This window comes from Cygnus atratus, chromosome 3, assembly GCF_013377495.2.
Source record: "Cygnus atratus isolate AKBS03 ecotype Queensland, Australia chromosome 3, CAtr_DNAZoo_HiC_assembly, whole genome shotgun sequence".
NCBI lineage: Eukaryota > Metazoa > Chordata > Aves > Anseriformes > Anatidae > Cygnus > Cygnus atratus.
Window position 1 is genome coordinate 39,678,299 of NC_066364.1, and position 15,591 is coordinate 39,693,889.

Consider the following 15,591-nt stretch of genomic DNA (forward strand, 5'->3'; position numbering starts at 1 on the left):
CAATGTGGATTTGATGCTTGCAATTCTCCATACCTATACACATTAGCAGTATGCATAAATGCACATAAACACGTACATGGACTTGTTTTTTAATGAGTCTTCTCCTCAACCAGGTCAGCACATGGAAACACATTCTGAGGGGTCAAGTGGGTACCTGTAATGCCCAAGTTGTTCAAAGCAGCTTGGAACAGATCTGAAGCAAGATTTTGTCTTCTTCACAGGCAAGGAGACAGTTAACAGGTTGCATCCATCTGTGGTATGTCAAAAGAAACTCTTAAACAATAAAAGCCATTATGACTAGAATAGAGAAGTTCCAGGGAAAGGAATTCATCCATACTGAACAACAAGAGAAGATCGCGCTCATCTTTTTACAGAGCACCAGTATGAAAGATGTGGCATTCTTAAAATATCTTTATATTCGGTCATGACCAAGACTATTCATCCAACACCCTACTTCAGCACACAGGAAGGGAAGAGCTAATAACAGAAGAATTTTCTTTTGGTGGTGGGAACAACTGCATGATGATTATCCCCCACCCAGTGTGGGATTTCATCAGAGATCAAGGATGTCCTGGCAAGTGTTGGGGCACTATTACATGTTTGTGGAAGTCTCTCAGCTTTTATTAACTAGATTCCTGATAATGTAATAAAACCCTCCAGCAGAAAGCCACACTGCTCATTCCTGAATCATACGAAATCATTCACCATTTTATATACAAGTTTTGAATTACAATCTTCAACTTCTCATCAGAAAAAAACACAAATAAGCCTAAAAAAGCATTTTTGGTAGAACTGCACAGTGTACAGAAGCATACTTTCAATTATACAATATCTTACAGAACACATACTTTAACAAAAAGCAGAGCCTGTTACTTTTTCTGAGAAGGCACTGCCCAGACAAAACTAGATGTTTCACCTCCATTATTAGAGGAACGGCTTTAACTGGACAAAAGAGTACATGAAAAACTTCCTGAACACTCCAGATAGTTTAACAGAAAAATAAAAGTACATTTGTAAACAACTTTCAAACAAGAGCCTTAAGAAAATAATAGAAGCCACTAGAAAATTAAGCTGTTAAACTCTTAGTAGCCCAAACTGCTATGTTCTACGCTTTTTTTGATACACAAGTTTTACCACACAGAACACCTCACTGAAAATTATAGGCAAATAATTAAAAAAAAAGGTGCAATTAAGAAAGAGACATCTTGAAAGCCAAAGGTCAAACTCCAAATTCCCTTTGTAAATTGCAAGAACAGCAATATAACCTAAATATTGAATGGAGCCGAGTTCAACAGCGCACTGGTAGCACAGCACTTATTTTACAGTCTGAGACCCTTTTTAATGTAAACTCTGAAAACTCATAAACAACTGTTAGAAGTGACGTTTGTATTAGGTACCATAAAGCTAGCATTGCGTTCACTTCCATTATTCAGAATTTGCCATAAAATGACTTTTCATATGCAATGCTCATTTATTTTAAACAAATCTGTTTTATGATGAGGCAAACCATAAAAACTGTCCTGGGAAATGATTTCATGTATGTGATTATCATCAACCAAGCATCTCAAGTTGAGCGTTGGTATTTATGCTGCCCTACTGGATGCTTAAGCATATGTTAAGCAAGCTGCTGAACATGGAGCGTGTCCATTTTGGTAGATGGACAGATGTATGCGAACAGCAATGCTTTGGATAACTTGTGCTATTCCTAATACTACAGTTATTTTCTCCACCAATTACATTTTGCTATAAATATGTGTGCCCTTAAGTTGATCCCAATATCAGTTTCAGCTAACTAATCAAATTATCTGCTAAGGTTTGGGGAATGACAACCCTTCCTTTATTTAAGTAAAAGAGGGAAGCACTTCTTACTCCCAAAGGTTTGCCAACTGTAGATTTATTTTCAAGACAGAATGACACCATTCAGTAAACTGTCAGCTACTTTTGTTGTTCACAGATAGGTTTACAAGATGTTTATTATCAGGTAGGCAGGAAGGGGAAGAGAAAAATACTGTGATATTTTTACCGTGAATGTTTTTTCCAAGTTCTGCTAATGGGCTCCTACAAATAATTATTAATTTCAAGTACGCAGAAATCAAAGTTCAGATTACCTCTCATATTTTGAGGGCTCAGCAGCTAAATTTCAATTTTCTATTTTGCCTTTGCAAAAGAATGTTAAAACCCTGCCCACAACTGAGTACACCAGGAGCTTATGTAAGGAATAATTTCCTATTATATTTAGAAATGCCTCATTTCTTTACCAGTTAGGAGTTAACTCATAAACCAAATAATCAATCTGCAATGTAAATGAGTAGTTATTTTCTCCCATGTAGAAATGGTAAATAATGAGACTGATAATTATATATTCCGCTTGAATTCATTAAATGCAATTCTTCAGTCACAAAGGCAGCAGGCATTCTGAGATGGACTTCAAAGGAAGTATGTTCAGATGAGTGGAATAACTGAGATTCCTGATGAAGATCGAAGCCATTTCCCTCATTTTCTTAATAGCTTCTGCCATTTCCATACTTAACTCCATTGCATAATTTGATATTTAAAATAAATTCACTTCCCCGAGTCTCTTTCTTCCTATCCAAAACAAAGTTACTTGCATTTATGGCAAATACTTTTGAGGAAGTAAGTTGTAAAGAAAAAAATATTCCAGTAAGTGGTATGAAGGAAATACTTAAAATCTTGTTTTAATTTGCTTTCTGAGTTTCCTTTTAAGAATGTTTCAGTGACAAAAGCTTTGAAGGTTTAAAACACTTTAGCACATTTTTGTTTCCCTCTTTTATACAGGGGATAAACTTTGCCCAGTGAATCACGTACGTTCTGCCCAGTAACTAGATGGAACTGCATGGCATTCCCCCCAAGAAAGGAAAGAAAATACAGCCTTTTACTTCAAATATTTTATGAATGCAAGGTTACAACAAATATATTAGTCAAAATGCAGGGCTATCAAGCACTGAACCAAGGATGCTGGCATCAGTTTGACTATTATTTTGCATGTGGAAAAAATATACTACGTCTACAGGTAAAAGGCATCACTAATGCATCATGAATTACTCTGGTCAGCCAACATCACCTCTGCAGCTTGGTGCATGTTTATGTCCTGAAAATAATCATCATTATAAATTTGAGATGAGACACTGGAACAAAACCATTCTTAAACAGGAAAGTTTTTGTTTTGCCCTTATCGAGGTAACACCAAAAACTAAAACCAAGATCTTACAATTTTGTAGCCTCTAACATTTCTTAGGCTAGCCTTCACACAAGGAGCATGCATACAGCCACTGTTCTTGCTTTACACTGAGGGCTGTTGGTTAATTCAAGTCACTATTTTCTCACCTTATCTGATTAACCTGTTGAACTAGATGTCCACCATAGGAAAATGAAAAAATTAAATGATGTTAAGTGTAGCAGACAAATACAGACCACACCAAGAAGCTTACACTCATGAGTTGTCATAATAAGGGATAATAATAACAATAAAAAAAAAATCAGTCTTTTCTGTGCATATTTTCCATTTGAAAGGTCCCAGGAAATCATGATGTGCCTGGCCGTTTCTGTTGCTGATTTCTGATGACCTCTAATTGTTTTTTGCATTGCTGATAGTAAGTTGAGAGACTCTTATTTTCATCTAAGAGCTTTTTATGTTCTTGTACCAGACGGGATGTGTTTTGCTGGTCTTTTTCATCCTGGTCCAGTTCTGCTATTAGTTCTTGTCTACAGTTAAAAAAAAAAAAAAGTAATTGTCATTTATAGTCTACTTCTATTTGTGTGTAGATGACTAAATATGCTTCAAATTTTTATTTGATTATCCGTCTGAATTCATGGCTGGTGATATCTTGTGCAAAAAAACTAAGTTAACAAAAAATCTTATTCTTTACTGTATTCTGAGGAGAAATTCTCTTCCAAATCAAATCCACATTTAAACCTTAAAACAGCTGTAAACCATAGACTCAATCTCTACATTTTTCCTTTTTATAATAGCTTTCAGATGTAATTCTACAGGTCACAGCAGAGCATCTAAGGATCCACACAGATATTTATAAATTTTTTAGCTCTAACTTTGCTTAGCTGTATGTATATTCAAAGATTCAGTAGGCAACTTAAAAGGCAAAACAGCAATAACTTAGGTAAGGTTTTAGTGAAGTGCTGTTTTCTATTTGGAGTTGAACTTCTTGAAGGTGTGGAAAGCAGAATCAGGCAGATCATTTTCACAACTGTTATTTGCACTAATTTTTGCGATAACTGTTCAAAATGCTTTTAGCAACTACTTTTAGAGGAACATTCTCTACAATTGTATCTCTTAATTTCTATCAAGTATATTAATGTTACATAAAACATGAGGTTGCAGTTTTGTTTTTTTTCCAGTATACTAATTATTTACAGGCAGAGCATTAAAAAACAAAAACCTAAAACCCAAAAAACCGGGAGCTGCCCAAGCAATTCAGTTAATGTTTCATCATGTAAAGTTCAAAGCTGCAGGAACACTGCTTTGTGCTTTACATACCCTTACAACCCAACTTCTTCCTAGAGCAGAATTTGTTTGACTCTTGGAAAAAACACTGCAGTAACTCTGGCAACTTTACACTGAAACACTGTTTTGTACTTTGAGCTGTATATTTTAAAGCAGTGCAAAACAGAATCAGGCAGATTATTTTTGTAACTGTCATTTCACTTGATTTACGCATTAAGAATTCAATATGCTTTTAAGCAACAATTTTAGATGAACAAATGCACTGATAAACTTGCTAAAAATTATCCTACAAAACTGATGTAGCTAAATAGAATGCAGTTTGTTTTACTATTTGTTTATGAGGTGACAAGAAGGCAAGCTGCCAACAATATTTTAGCAACAAAACAGTAGAGGAGAAAGTTCCTCATGATAATTAATTGTTGCCATATGGTTTGTAATTACAGCTAAAGAAAACTTCATTAGTTCAACCTTTATAGAGTAATTACTACCTCAAACAGCATTAAATACATCAATCACAGTACTATTTTTTGTTTCAAACCTAAGGGCAATTCTGTTCTGACTAAGAAAAACCAACTTGGAAACAGAAGCTTATTTTTATATAATTTATTGATCTGGAGGGACTATAGAAATGAAAACACAGTTACGATCTTCATGCTAGTTTCAGTACCACCTCAACGAGGTCTAAAAATTCTAATCATACTTGAAAAAAATTCTTCTCAAGATACTAAGACAAAATGAATAGATGATGTAAGGTCAATCTTAAAGTAGCTTTTTCCCCATTCTGTCTGTTATTTCTCAAGTAGAAGAGGTTTAGACACATTTTTCTCATTGCCTGTTCCACAAACACTGAGGCCTGCAGTGTCTCAGACTCTGGTGGGTAACAAGCTGGTTACTTGGTCTAGAACATGAGTATGTAACGACCTCTCAGAACTGCTCCCCAGCATCAGGAAATAGAAATGAAGAGAAGCAGAACACGACAGAATGCATTGCAAACTGAAGTTCTGAATCAGCAATAACTTTGGCCCCAATCCAACAGTACACGCAAGCAGTTGCTTCACTTATATGTGTACACAATGTGCACTAGAAATAATCTCTTTCCTCTTACGATAAGAAAGTATGTAACAGCTTTTATGTATTAGGTGCTAAACCCCTGGTAGAAAACCACAACGTGTCTGGATAATACTGCTATAAATGTGATTATTAACAAAAGTCAGATATAAGATAAAATCCAAATGGTTATCTACAATTTACAATTGAAAGTCTTTTATTGGACAGTGCGTGAAACAGAATTGCAAAGTTCCTCAACATTCCAGGTCTTTCACTTGAAATGATACAAACATTACTACTATGGAATGTATGCAAAGGTGCCACACACTTTAATGTAGGACCTGTCCAGAAGAAAAGTCTTAATATTGCTTAAAACTTAAGTTACGGGCTCCGAATACCTCACCTGTGGTGACTACCTCGGTATCTCTACGAGATTAGGTCTTGAAAATAACCATGCTCTATGAAATTTTACTTCATAAAGCCTGACACAGCAGTCACAGACTTAACTAGTGTAAAAGAAACATTCAGAAGAACAGAAAAAGGTTTGAGACATTTCACTTACTTCCTCTGCAACAGCAATGCAATTTCTGTCTGAACTTTCATATACTCTTGTGCCATTTTGCAGTGCTGTTCGAACACAGCCATAGATTCTTTAGAGTTTGGACATGGTGCTAGAGGCTGAAAATAAATCAGACGTTAAAAACTAATGAACTAATGAAGTCTCTGCGGTGTATTTATAACATCTTTTAAAAAACAGTAGGCTTTTAAAAACAAGTGTTAAACCATGCCCTGGAAAACTTTACTGCACTGATGCCAAAGTTGTCTCAAACCTCCAATCTGCAGTTATTAATCTGACAGTCTCTTTGTCACAAGGATCAAAAAATCAAACTAATGTTTAATCACACACACCCCAAATAAAGTGAATGCAACAATTTGATGCAGTAATACTCAAGCAAAAAATATCTTATTTTGACAGTCAAACTCAAATTACATTTGGTTTTAGAGATCATGTTTCCCAGGGCTTGTTTTTAATAGCTTGATCAAATCTGAGTCAACCAATCTCAGATTACATAATATATTTTTTTTTAGCCTTGGTCAAAAGTTAGACTATAAACACTGGTAAATATGTGGCACTATACTTTGCAGTCCCAAATTCACACATAAGAATGTAATGCAAAACAAACCATCTAATGACACATATATTTATTACCTGTAACTGATGATCTAATGTAAGATATGCCATTGGGATGGAGTTATCTGACCCATTGGTCTCTGTAACAACACCAAGAACATTTTAATGAATTTTTAAACACAGATAATTCTATTTTTATAGGACAAAAGCGAGAAAACTACATCATTTCACAATACACAATCTGAATGTGAAAAGGCAAATGGAAATAGCAGTGTTCCAATCCCAAGGCAGATGACACTTTTTGCTTTTCTGATAAAGTTAAGAACTTCAAAATTATGGTCTATAACACCAAGAAGAAACAAATATTAAGGATGTTATCCTACATTTCTAGAAGCCATGTATCCACATACACGTTCTTTAAAATATTATTTTTGTACAGTTTGCTATCATGTTCCGTTTATAAAAAAATTGCCATTTCATTCTTGTTTATGAAGGATCAGCCAGCCAGCCATGCATCTAATGATTTTAAAATTAGAAGCTGTGCAAACCAGCTCTGCCAAAATAAAATAAGCGCAACCTCCTGCTCAGTTTCAAAGCCTACTCCTGGTGAGGATTTTAAGTATCTTCCTCACAACATGCTCTAGGGCATTTCCTTTACTCTGTAGAGACACTTTATGGGTAGCAAGGGACCCAATACCCAATCCATCTCCTGGGCCTGGCTGCTCTCTTCTTACGCTGCAGTTACTCTGGATTTCTCTAGATCTTTAATCCACATTTAACATGTTTCTGAATTCTTACAGGTTATATCTTTTGGTAGCCCAGAATCTGGGGATCACAAGGTTACTGTTAAGCTTTAAGAGACATAGGAGTAAAGACACATTGAGAAACTACTGATTTTATGAAACTACTGATTTCATAGCTGCATTATTGCTACTAGAGGATTATATGGAGGAGGGTAGGTGGGAAAAAAAAGGGGCTGCTTACCCATACCCCAAAAGCACCTGCCACAGAGTAGTCGTGGTAGAGAAACTAAGGTGTTGCCCTCAAAGACTATGCTATCTCCAAGAGCAGCTTCAAAAGGAAACAGAAATAAGAGGGTGGGAATGGAGAAAAAGTGGTTAAGTGTATGCTTGTAAGGAAACTGGAAGGTGGTAAAAATAAATAAAAATAACCAAAAAACTAAAACCAGAGAGACTTAATCACCACAGTGTCTTAAATTAGAACAATATAGAAGGCCTTCCCTACATTCAATTACTGCCATTTATGGAATACTGCTACAGCAAAGGAATTACTGCAACGTTTCAAATACATCAGTACATGCAAAATACTTCAGATTGCATTCCTTAGCTTTTGGCTGTGTCACAGAATTGTAACTTTTCCTGTGGTTGATTAGATTTGGCTGTGTCCTCATTTTATTACTTTGCCCGATTAACTTAATGTATTTTCTTTTACAGAAAACTAAAATTATTTATCTGTTCAGAAATGCAAATAGCCCTTTGTTAATGGACTGCATAAACCTAATAAGAAAAAAATACATGTGTGGTATATTCTGTATTTACCTGAGTATAAGGTGAGGGATTTCTGTGAACAAGAAAGCCACCATAGTAATGGACCTTACTTTAGCTCTAGTGGTGTGCTGCGTTTAAGGCCAGAGATTTAGGACAAACTGCCTTTGCGCTGGCATAAGATCAGCAGCTTTCAGTTCCCAATGAATTATCTATTTAACTAATGGGCAAGAGCTTGCTTCTGTGTGAAGCAGCAATTCCCCTAAGTGCTCACTGCCTAAAGAAACTTGGAACCCCAAGTTATAGAAGAGAAGGAAGGCTGTGGCAGAGGGCAAGGGCTTTGGGAATTTGTGTGTTACTAGGCATAGAGTGTGATTATGCGAAGTGACAATGGACAGAAAGAAGAAAGCACAGAAGCAAAGAATAAGAGTATGCTGCCCTCCCCTCCTGCTAAAGCAGGGCAAAAAAGAAAAGTACACATCTTACTTTCAGAATCACCTTATATTTGGTAAAATACGAGTATGCATATATATGTATATATATATATATGATGGCACAAAATCAGTCCATATGTGAGTTTCCATTTTGCAGCTGGTTACAGGAAAAGAATGGCAGAATCTAATCACTCAAAGATGAAACAGATTAAAAGCAAAAGATTTCAGAATTTAAGGCACTATGAAATACCAACTTGAGATTAAGTCTAAGGTTTAATATGTACATTCTGGTAATGAAAATGTAATTCTTATGTTCTAAAAAGGAATTTGTGGGCATCCATTATTTATATGCAGTCCAGTATCGGTCCATTTCATAATGGTGTGCATTATGACTTTTAAGATTGAATTCAGCTATTAAATTATGTTTACTCAATCATATTTTGCAACAGAACAACAGTGATGCTTCAGTAGAAGTATTTACATTTCTGTAGACACACTTATGTTTGTTCATTTAAGACCAGTAACTTTGTGTGCACATACACATTCTGCATAAGCAAAATTACAACACGCAGATAAAGAAAAATTAATGTATTCCAGCTGATACTCACCTAAGTAGCACTTCATTCCAGAAATCAGAGCAAGAAAGCTTTATCTGTGCATTCGTACTACAAATGCACAACACTAAAATGCTGCAAGATGCCCACTCCCCTCACTCCCCAACCACACATTACAGACAAAAACTGGTGCTCTCTTAAATAGAAACAGCACTGCACACATACAACACTTTGTAACAAACAAAATTCTTACAAGCTTAGGTAACTTAACATTACCAATATAAAAAGTTTTTAAAGCCACTGTCAGAAACAAAGCAATAATGTAACGATTTAACCTTAGCAGCATTAAAATGGGATGACACTTTAACTGCCTAATTTTCTTTATATCCAGGCACATACCCCACAGCATAATCAAACATTTATTTATTTTTAAAGGCAAAAGGTTAACTAATGAACAAAGGATTACCTGCATCATCAGGTGTCCATGGATTACGAGTTGGCTTTTCAGACGTTGGTCCCGAGGTAGTGATCATTCTCACACTAGGACTAGATGATCTACTGCTGTTTCTACTCTCCTGAAAAGATACAGCAAAACAGGATGACAAGGAAAGTTAACGTTTTTTTTTTTTTTCAAAATGTTCATTTTACAAAACGGTATTAAAATGAAAAAAAAAAGTGACAAAGCCTTAACCTATATTCCTCCCAAATACTCCCCGCAAACCTTTCTTCCTGAAAGCTTTCCAGATAGCTTTATGAACTCTGTATGCATTGCAGGAATTTCATCCTCAACTCTTTGCCATAGAAAAAGAAATGGATATAATTTTGCTATTCAGCATAATAAAAAGCACTGTTCAACAATGCATTCAAGATCTTTATATTAAAAGCACAATACTACACCTAGTAATTTTCACAATACTTTTCAATGAAATCTATCAGTTCCATAAAATAAGGAAGGAATAAAGTTTTATTTCTGGTATTTAGCTGATGAATGGAACTACATTCAACTAAAAGAATGCACCTTAGTAACTGCACTAGACTGCAATGTATTAATCTACAGTTTTTATTGTGGTTCCTATGTTAACTCGGAGGTTATACAATCCATCCTCAGAAAACATGAAGAGGTATTTTAACAAAACAATTAGAACAATCAATTAACTGATTAAAACAAAGAAATTAAAAACGAGGAAATTCTCACTCAAAGCAAATTAAAAACTAAAAATTCTGTAGGAATCTCCTTTACACTGAAGGAGTACTTTTACTACTTAAATCCTTTTCCTTATCAAAGCACAGAATATCTGATACTGACTTCATTATTCTACCTAGCTTCTTTTTCAGAATACTTATTTATAATATAAATTATTGTATGCCATACGTCTTCTCACAGACATAAAAGTAACACAGTAAAGGACTTAAAAGTGTAGACCCCACCATGTTTTACAGGAAAAAAAGTCAAAAGAAAAGATGCTATTTAAAATACAATTATTTTCAATACGGTGTGCTTTCTATGAAATTATTAGCTAAATGTCCCTATTTTTTAAAAGAACCACTCAAATATACATTACCTGGAAGCTGTATTTCTTTATGACCCTGATTTCCAAATATCATATCTTAATTTAATTTTAAAAGCCAGGATTTCAGTCAGTCAAGCATCAATCCAAAGAGTAGTAAGATCCTACACACTGAAATACCCATTATTTCAACTGCATTACAATACGTTTCTCCGGTAATTGCTTCAGTTTAAGAGGCTAGGAAAACACGCTATCAGACTGCACACACGAGACCTATAACAGTAAATGCCCGTACTTTCTAAAATGAAACATCTTTAAAACAGCAATAATTTAAGTCTACTGGGTAAAACAGGGAAGTCAGAAACATGGCTCAATTATTACCTTCTCAGAGCTTTAAAAATTGTTTAAAATGTAAACCTTATTTTGCAGCAGTTAACACTGTCCCTGTGCCAACACTGAACACTTCAGTCTTGCTTGCTTATGTAATGGAAAAATGTTTCCAAACAAAGTACACAGCTTCAGTACCAATAGTTATTAAAAATGATTTTTTTTTTTTGAAGTTTCCTTACATATTTGCTTAAGCTATCTATGTTTCTCAAATGATTTCAGTCTTCACATGCTGAGGAAAACTCATATGTGAGTCCTTCTGCCTTATCAAGGGAAATACATTCATAAATATAAAGTGACATGAAACTCTGTAAGAACAAAGAAATTGCCAAACTGGGACTGAAATTTATCCATTAGTCTTGTATTCCTTCTTTGACAGAGCCACCGCAAGCAACATGAAGAGTAGCAGCTTCATTTTTTTACTGACCGTTTTATGTTAGTAGCCAGAAAGTATCATAGAAATAATCCAATGGGATGATATTATCGGGATGACCACATCAGATATTTTGAAAAAGCTTTTGTGTTGAAGTCTTTGTTGACATTATGAAGGTTTAAGTGGCCTAGCTTACTGTTTACTGTCAGTGTGCTCAGATATGAATGAAAAATAAATATCAGAAGATAGAGCAAGCATTTTTAATGGGGTCTAAGTCCTTAAAGCAAAAAGAGATTTGTTGAGTACGTAGTTGACAGCAAGGGGGACCCAAGAAATGTTCTAGCTAGGGTAACTTAGGGTAACTCTAGCAAACCATGCTATACGGGGGGTGCTTGCTGTACCAGATTGCTTTGGTCCATCAGCACAGTAAAACCACTTCCGCGGTAAGACTGCTTAGATGAAATTACTAGAGACAAAAGTGAAGGATTCCTATCTGGGGCACATTTTAAAAGCATCACAAAATCCAAGGGAAGTTCCCCAAACTGAATAGCTGTTAGATTACAGTGGTTGAGTGTGCTGAGTGAGATACTTCAGCTCTCCTGGCATCGCACTAGACCACAGCCACCTTTCCTGACACCAGCTTTGCTGACAGGTAAGCCAGTGACCGCTTTTTAGCGACCAGTTTCTGTCATCCCCTCATGGATGTCCTGCCATCGTTGCCTCCTCCGGGTATCACAGTATGCAAAACACACTTTCTGTAAGGTTTCTCTCAAACCGTCTTTGCCAGGTGGCCAAACCTTTTAGCTTCTTATTTACGATTTCTCAAAGGCTTAGCATATTGAAAAGCTGACTTGCTCTAAGGAATAACAACTCCCCCTTCTCAGAACAGCACGTTTTTTTTCCGAGTTTAATTTAAACAGGCAACCAAATTTAAAGAAATCAGCAGTACTAGCCCTTTCTCCTCATCTTTTGCAGACTCTATCTCCCTACGAAATGAGAGAAAAAAAAGTGCATCTGTGACCAACTGCACAATCTCATGGACAGAATGATTCATCTGTATGGTTTCAGATCCCATGAATTCTCACACTTGCATGCGGGCATGTATACTCAAACCTTGCCTCTCAACTGTTCAATATAGTACACACTTTTCTTTAACACATTAGTTTTTTCCACTTCAAAGTAAACTGAAAGTAGAGAGGCCCAGTGACAGTTAAAAAAAACACATTTAAAAGAAGTATTTCTGATATTATGATGGCATTGTAAAGGATGATATACACCAATATGACCCCATAAAAATATATAGACAAGGATATCTTACTGATATTTTATTGCAATATGCAGTTCTTTAATGATTATGTCAAATAAGTTCCTAAATCTACCTGTGTAAAATGCCAAATTTTGCAATGGAGACTCAATCCTGTATAAATAGCAGATTCGTTGTGTTCAACCTAGCCTCCCAAAGCTTTTTATGGCTGCAGTTCAGAGTCTGCACATCTATTTCTGTGTTACAAAGATGTTTAGGCAAGAGCAGTACTGGTAATGGACAGACACCGCATAGTCCTAAGGGGTTTTTAAAGTGCGTGTACAGGCAAATGGAAAGGCAGAGGAATCAAGTCAGTGGAGAAAAAAAAAGATTACATGCAAACATGAGTGGACCATCACAATACATGTATAGAAACAAATGGGAATGGACATCTGACTGCAAGAAGACCGCACCAGCGCTGCTCATGTCACTTGGAGTCGAGTCTAAGGTCAGCAAGTACTAGAGCACAAGACTTTCATCAAGTTCTGTGAAGAACAGGGCTTTATACACGTGATCTCAACAGCGAGCCCCTCCAATGGCTGGTCCAACTAGAACTTTACTATAATTATACTAAACCTTTGGTGTTGTATATTTTCCTACCTAAGCTCTCAATGTAAAAGTGTAAGCTGAGTACTAAAATCAACTGCAAAGCATTATTACTGTCTGTTAATTTTGATAGCCTCAGTAAGACCATTACTGGAAAATATCCTAAGTCTCTGAACACACACAAAAAAGTATTCATCACTATACAAACCACACAAAGAATTCTTCTAGCACTACACAGAAAGAACAATCATAAAACATACAAGAAGGTTAGATGAGAACAGACCAGAAGCTAGGCAGGGAGTCTTGTCTACCCTTGTCAGGCAAGCACCAGAAACTTTGGTATATTTGTTATTAAGTACAGTGTTTTCTTCCACCTTAACAAGAAATCTATTCCAAGTTGGAAAAACCTTCCCAATATAAACAAAGCAAAAAACATCAGAGAATCATTTTCTACTGACATGTTGGCAATTTCAAGAAAAAAAAACAAACAACACATTTAGTAGGAAGATTTCTGATCAGCCTTACAGTGTATCAGTCAAATGGTTTTAAATCATCGTCATAATAAAAAAGCAGCACCACAGCAAAATTTTGAGCAGGACAAAGGCTTAAAAGGACTGGGCGCGCGAGTGGAAGCACACAGTGTTGTGGCAGCTCAGTGAAGGCTACGCCAAAGGGTGGGTGTAAGAGAGAATGGAATGCAGGGAAGAAGGATGTTTGCAATGAAGAGAGGGAGGGGGAAAGGGATTTTCATGTTAGAAAGGATAACCTATATATGGTATGGTGCATATGGGGAGATACTATAAACTGACCAGAGCTACACTAGTTACAGATGTGTTTTCTGCTTTGGCTTGTAGACTGCTTATACACATAGCAGTTCAAGATTTTAATAAGAATTCAAGGCAGTGAAGTCCAAAGCTATAGAATCCTAAAAAGAATACTTTTAGGTCTTCTCCTCTAACTACGTTGTGCTTGCTTTCTTAATTGTTTCCCAATTGAATTTTAATATGCGTATCTACATATACGAAAAGTTAGAAAAGGCTGCTGAAACAAGTGCTTTCTCTTCTCACACCAGAAAAAGGTTGTGTGTGAAAATTTATTATGCACTGTCCATATAAATAAATTTCTTCTGAAGTGCATTTTTCGTGCCTGTTAAAATGTTAGGTTTTCCATGTCTTATCATAACCTTTCCAAAATGTGCAAGATAAAAGAAGGTAATTTTAATTCTTCCATTTGCATTTCCAATATATATGCTATCAGAAGGAAGAAAGCAAAATGTGATTCTGGTACTTCTATAGACCCTCATCAGAAACTGGGGAGGTAAACAAAACTTTTTTGTACCCTCCTGGCCACAAGGACAATTTAGCTAGAACATCTCCACAAGCAATAGAGTAGCTTTCAAAGAAAGGTTTTCAAAAAGCTACTAATATATGAAGTAAACTGGAAATTCTATGTTTTCAAATATTAACTATTCATTAAAATGAACAGAATGAAGAACCTTAAATAAAAATTATAATTAAAAACATCTATACACCAAATTAGTTCAATTTGGTATAAATGTTGCACTCTTTCTTCATTTTTTCCCCCAAGTCTTCCATAATTTTTGTTCTACTGTTAACCAAATAGGCTAATCAATTTCTTTACTAAATTTTGCAGATTCATTTCTTTCTAAAACACCTGCCTTCTTTGAAGATATTAAAATGTATTTAGCAGTCATTCTGTTATTTTCTAATAGATGTAAATTCTTAGTAAATTAGTAGTAAATTCTACTAATAATATCTGTTATTTTTTATATCTATTTATGAGGTTTCTGTGGCTTTCACACTCTGTGGAATTAAAGAAGGATCAAATGTTGATCGCCCTTAAAGTTGATCACCCCTGAAGTTACCACCCATTTTAGATTACTGCAGTATGTTGTTTAATATGGAAACTTGATTAACATGATGAACATGCTAAGCTCCCATTTTCCCAACATACAAACAATAATAGGAACCTCGAAATTGCTAATTCACACTAGTGATGAAGTATCCTTTCTGAATTACTGAAACAGACACGGTAGCAATTAAAACACAAAATAAACACATCTGAATGAAGCATCAGCCGTACTCTTCTCATTTAAGATGTTCCTAGTATATTTTCAGTTATATATAGTATAACACTGTCTGTTACCATGGCACTTACAATACCAGATATGAAATTATAAAATGTCTTATTGAGATAGTTTTATTTTTTGTAACATAACTTTGCGATAACACCTTCATATAAAACTTTCACAAGAAATGGAAAGATACTACTCTAAGTTACTGTTTGGGGCTGAGATTCATT

General features: G+C 35.4%; 1 protein-coding gene across 5 annotated transcripts in view; it reads right to left on the reverse strand.

The window, feature by feature from the left end:
- Nucleotides 1-2,891: 2,891 nt before the first annotated feature.
- The window catches only part of MAP3K7 (mitogen-activated protein kinase kinase kinase 7), a 48,606-nt gene continuing 35,906 nt past the window's right edge, over nucleotides 2,892-15,591 (reverse strand). For all 5 annotated transcript variants that reach the window (XM_035559462.2, XM_035559461.2, XM_035559460.2 and 2 more), the window contains 4 exons: nucleotides 9,619-9,727; nucleotides 6,738-6,799; nucleotides 6,090-6,205; nucleotides 2,892-3,723 (listed from right to left, as the gene is read on the reverse strand). In XM_035559462.2, the coding sequence (XP_035415355.1) occupies nucleotides 3,543-3,723; nucleotides 6,090-6,205; nucleotides 6,738-6,799; nucleotides 9,619-9,727 (468 nt within the window). In that variant the 3' untranslated portion in view covers nucleotides 2,892-3,542. The remainder of the gene's footprint in view (nucleotides 3,724-6,089; nucleotides 6,206-6,737; nucleotides 6,800-9,618; nucleotides 9,728-15,591) is intronic.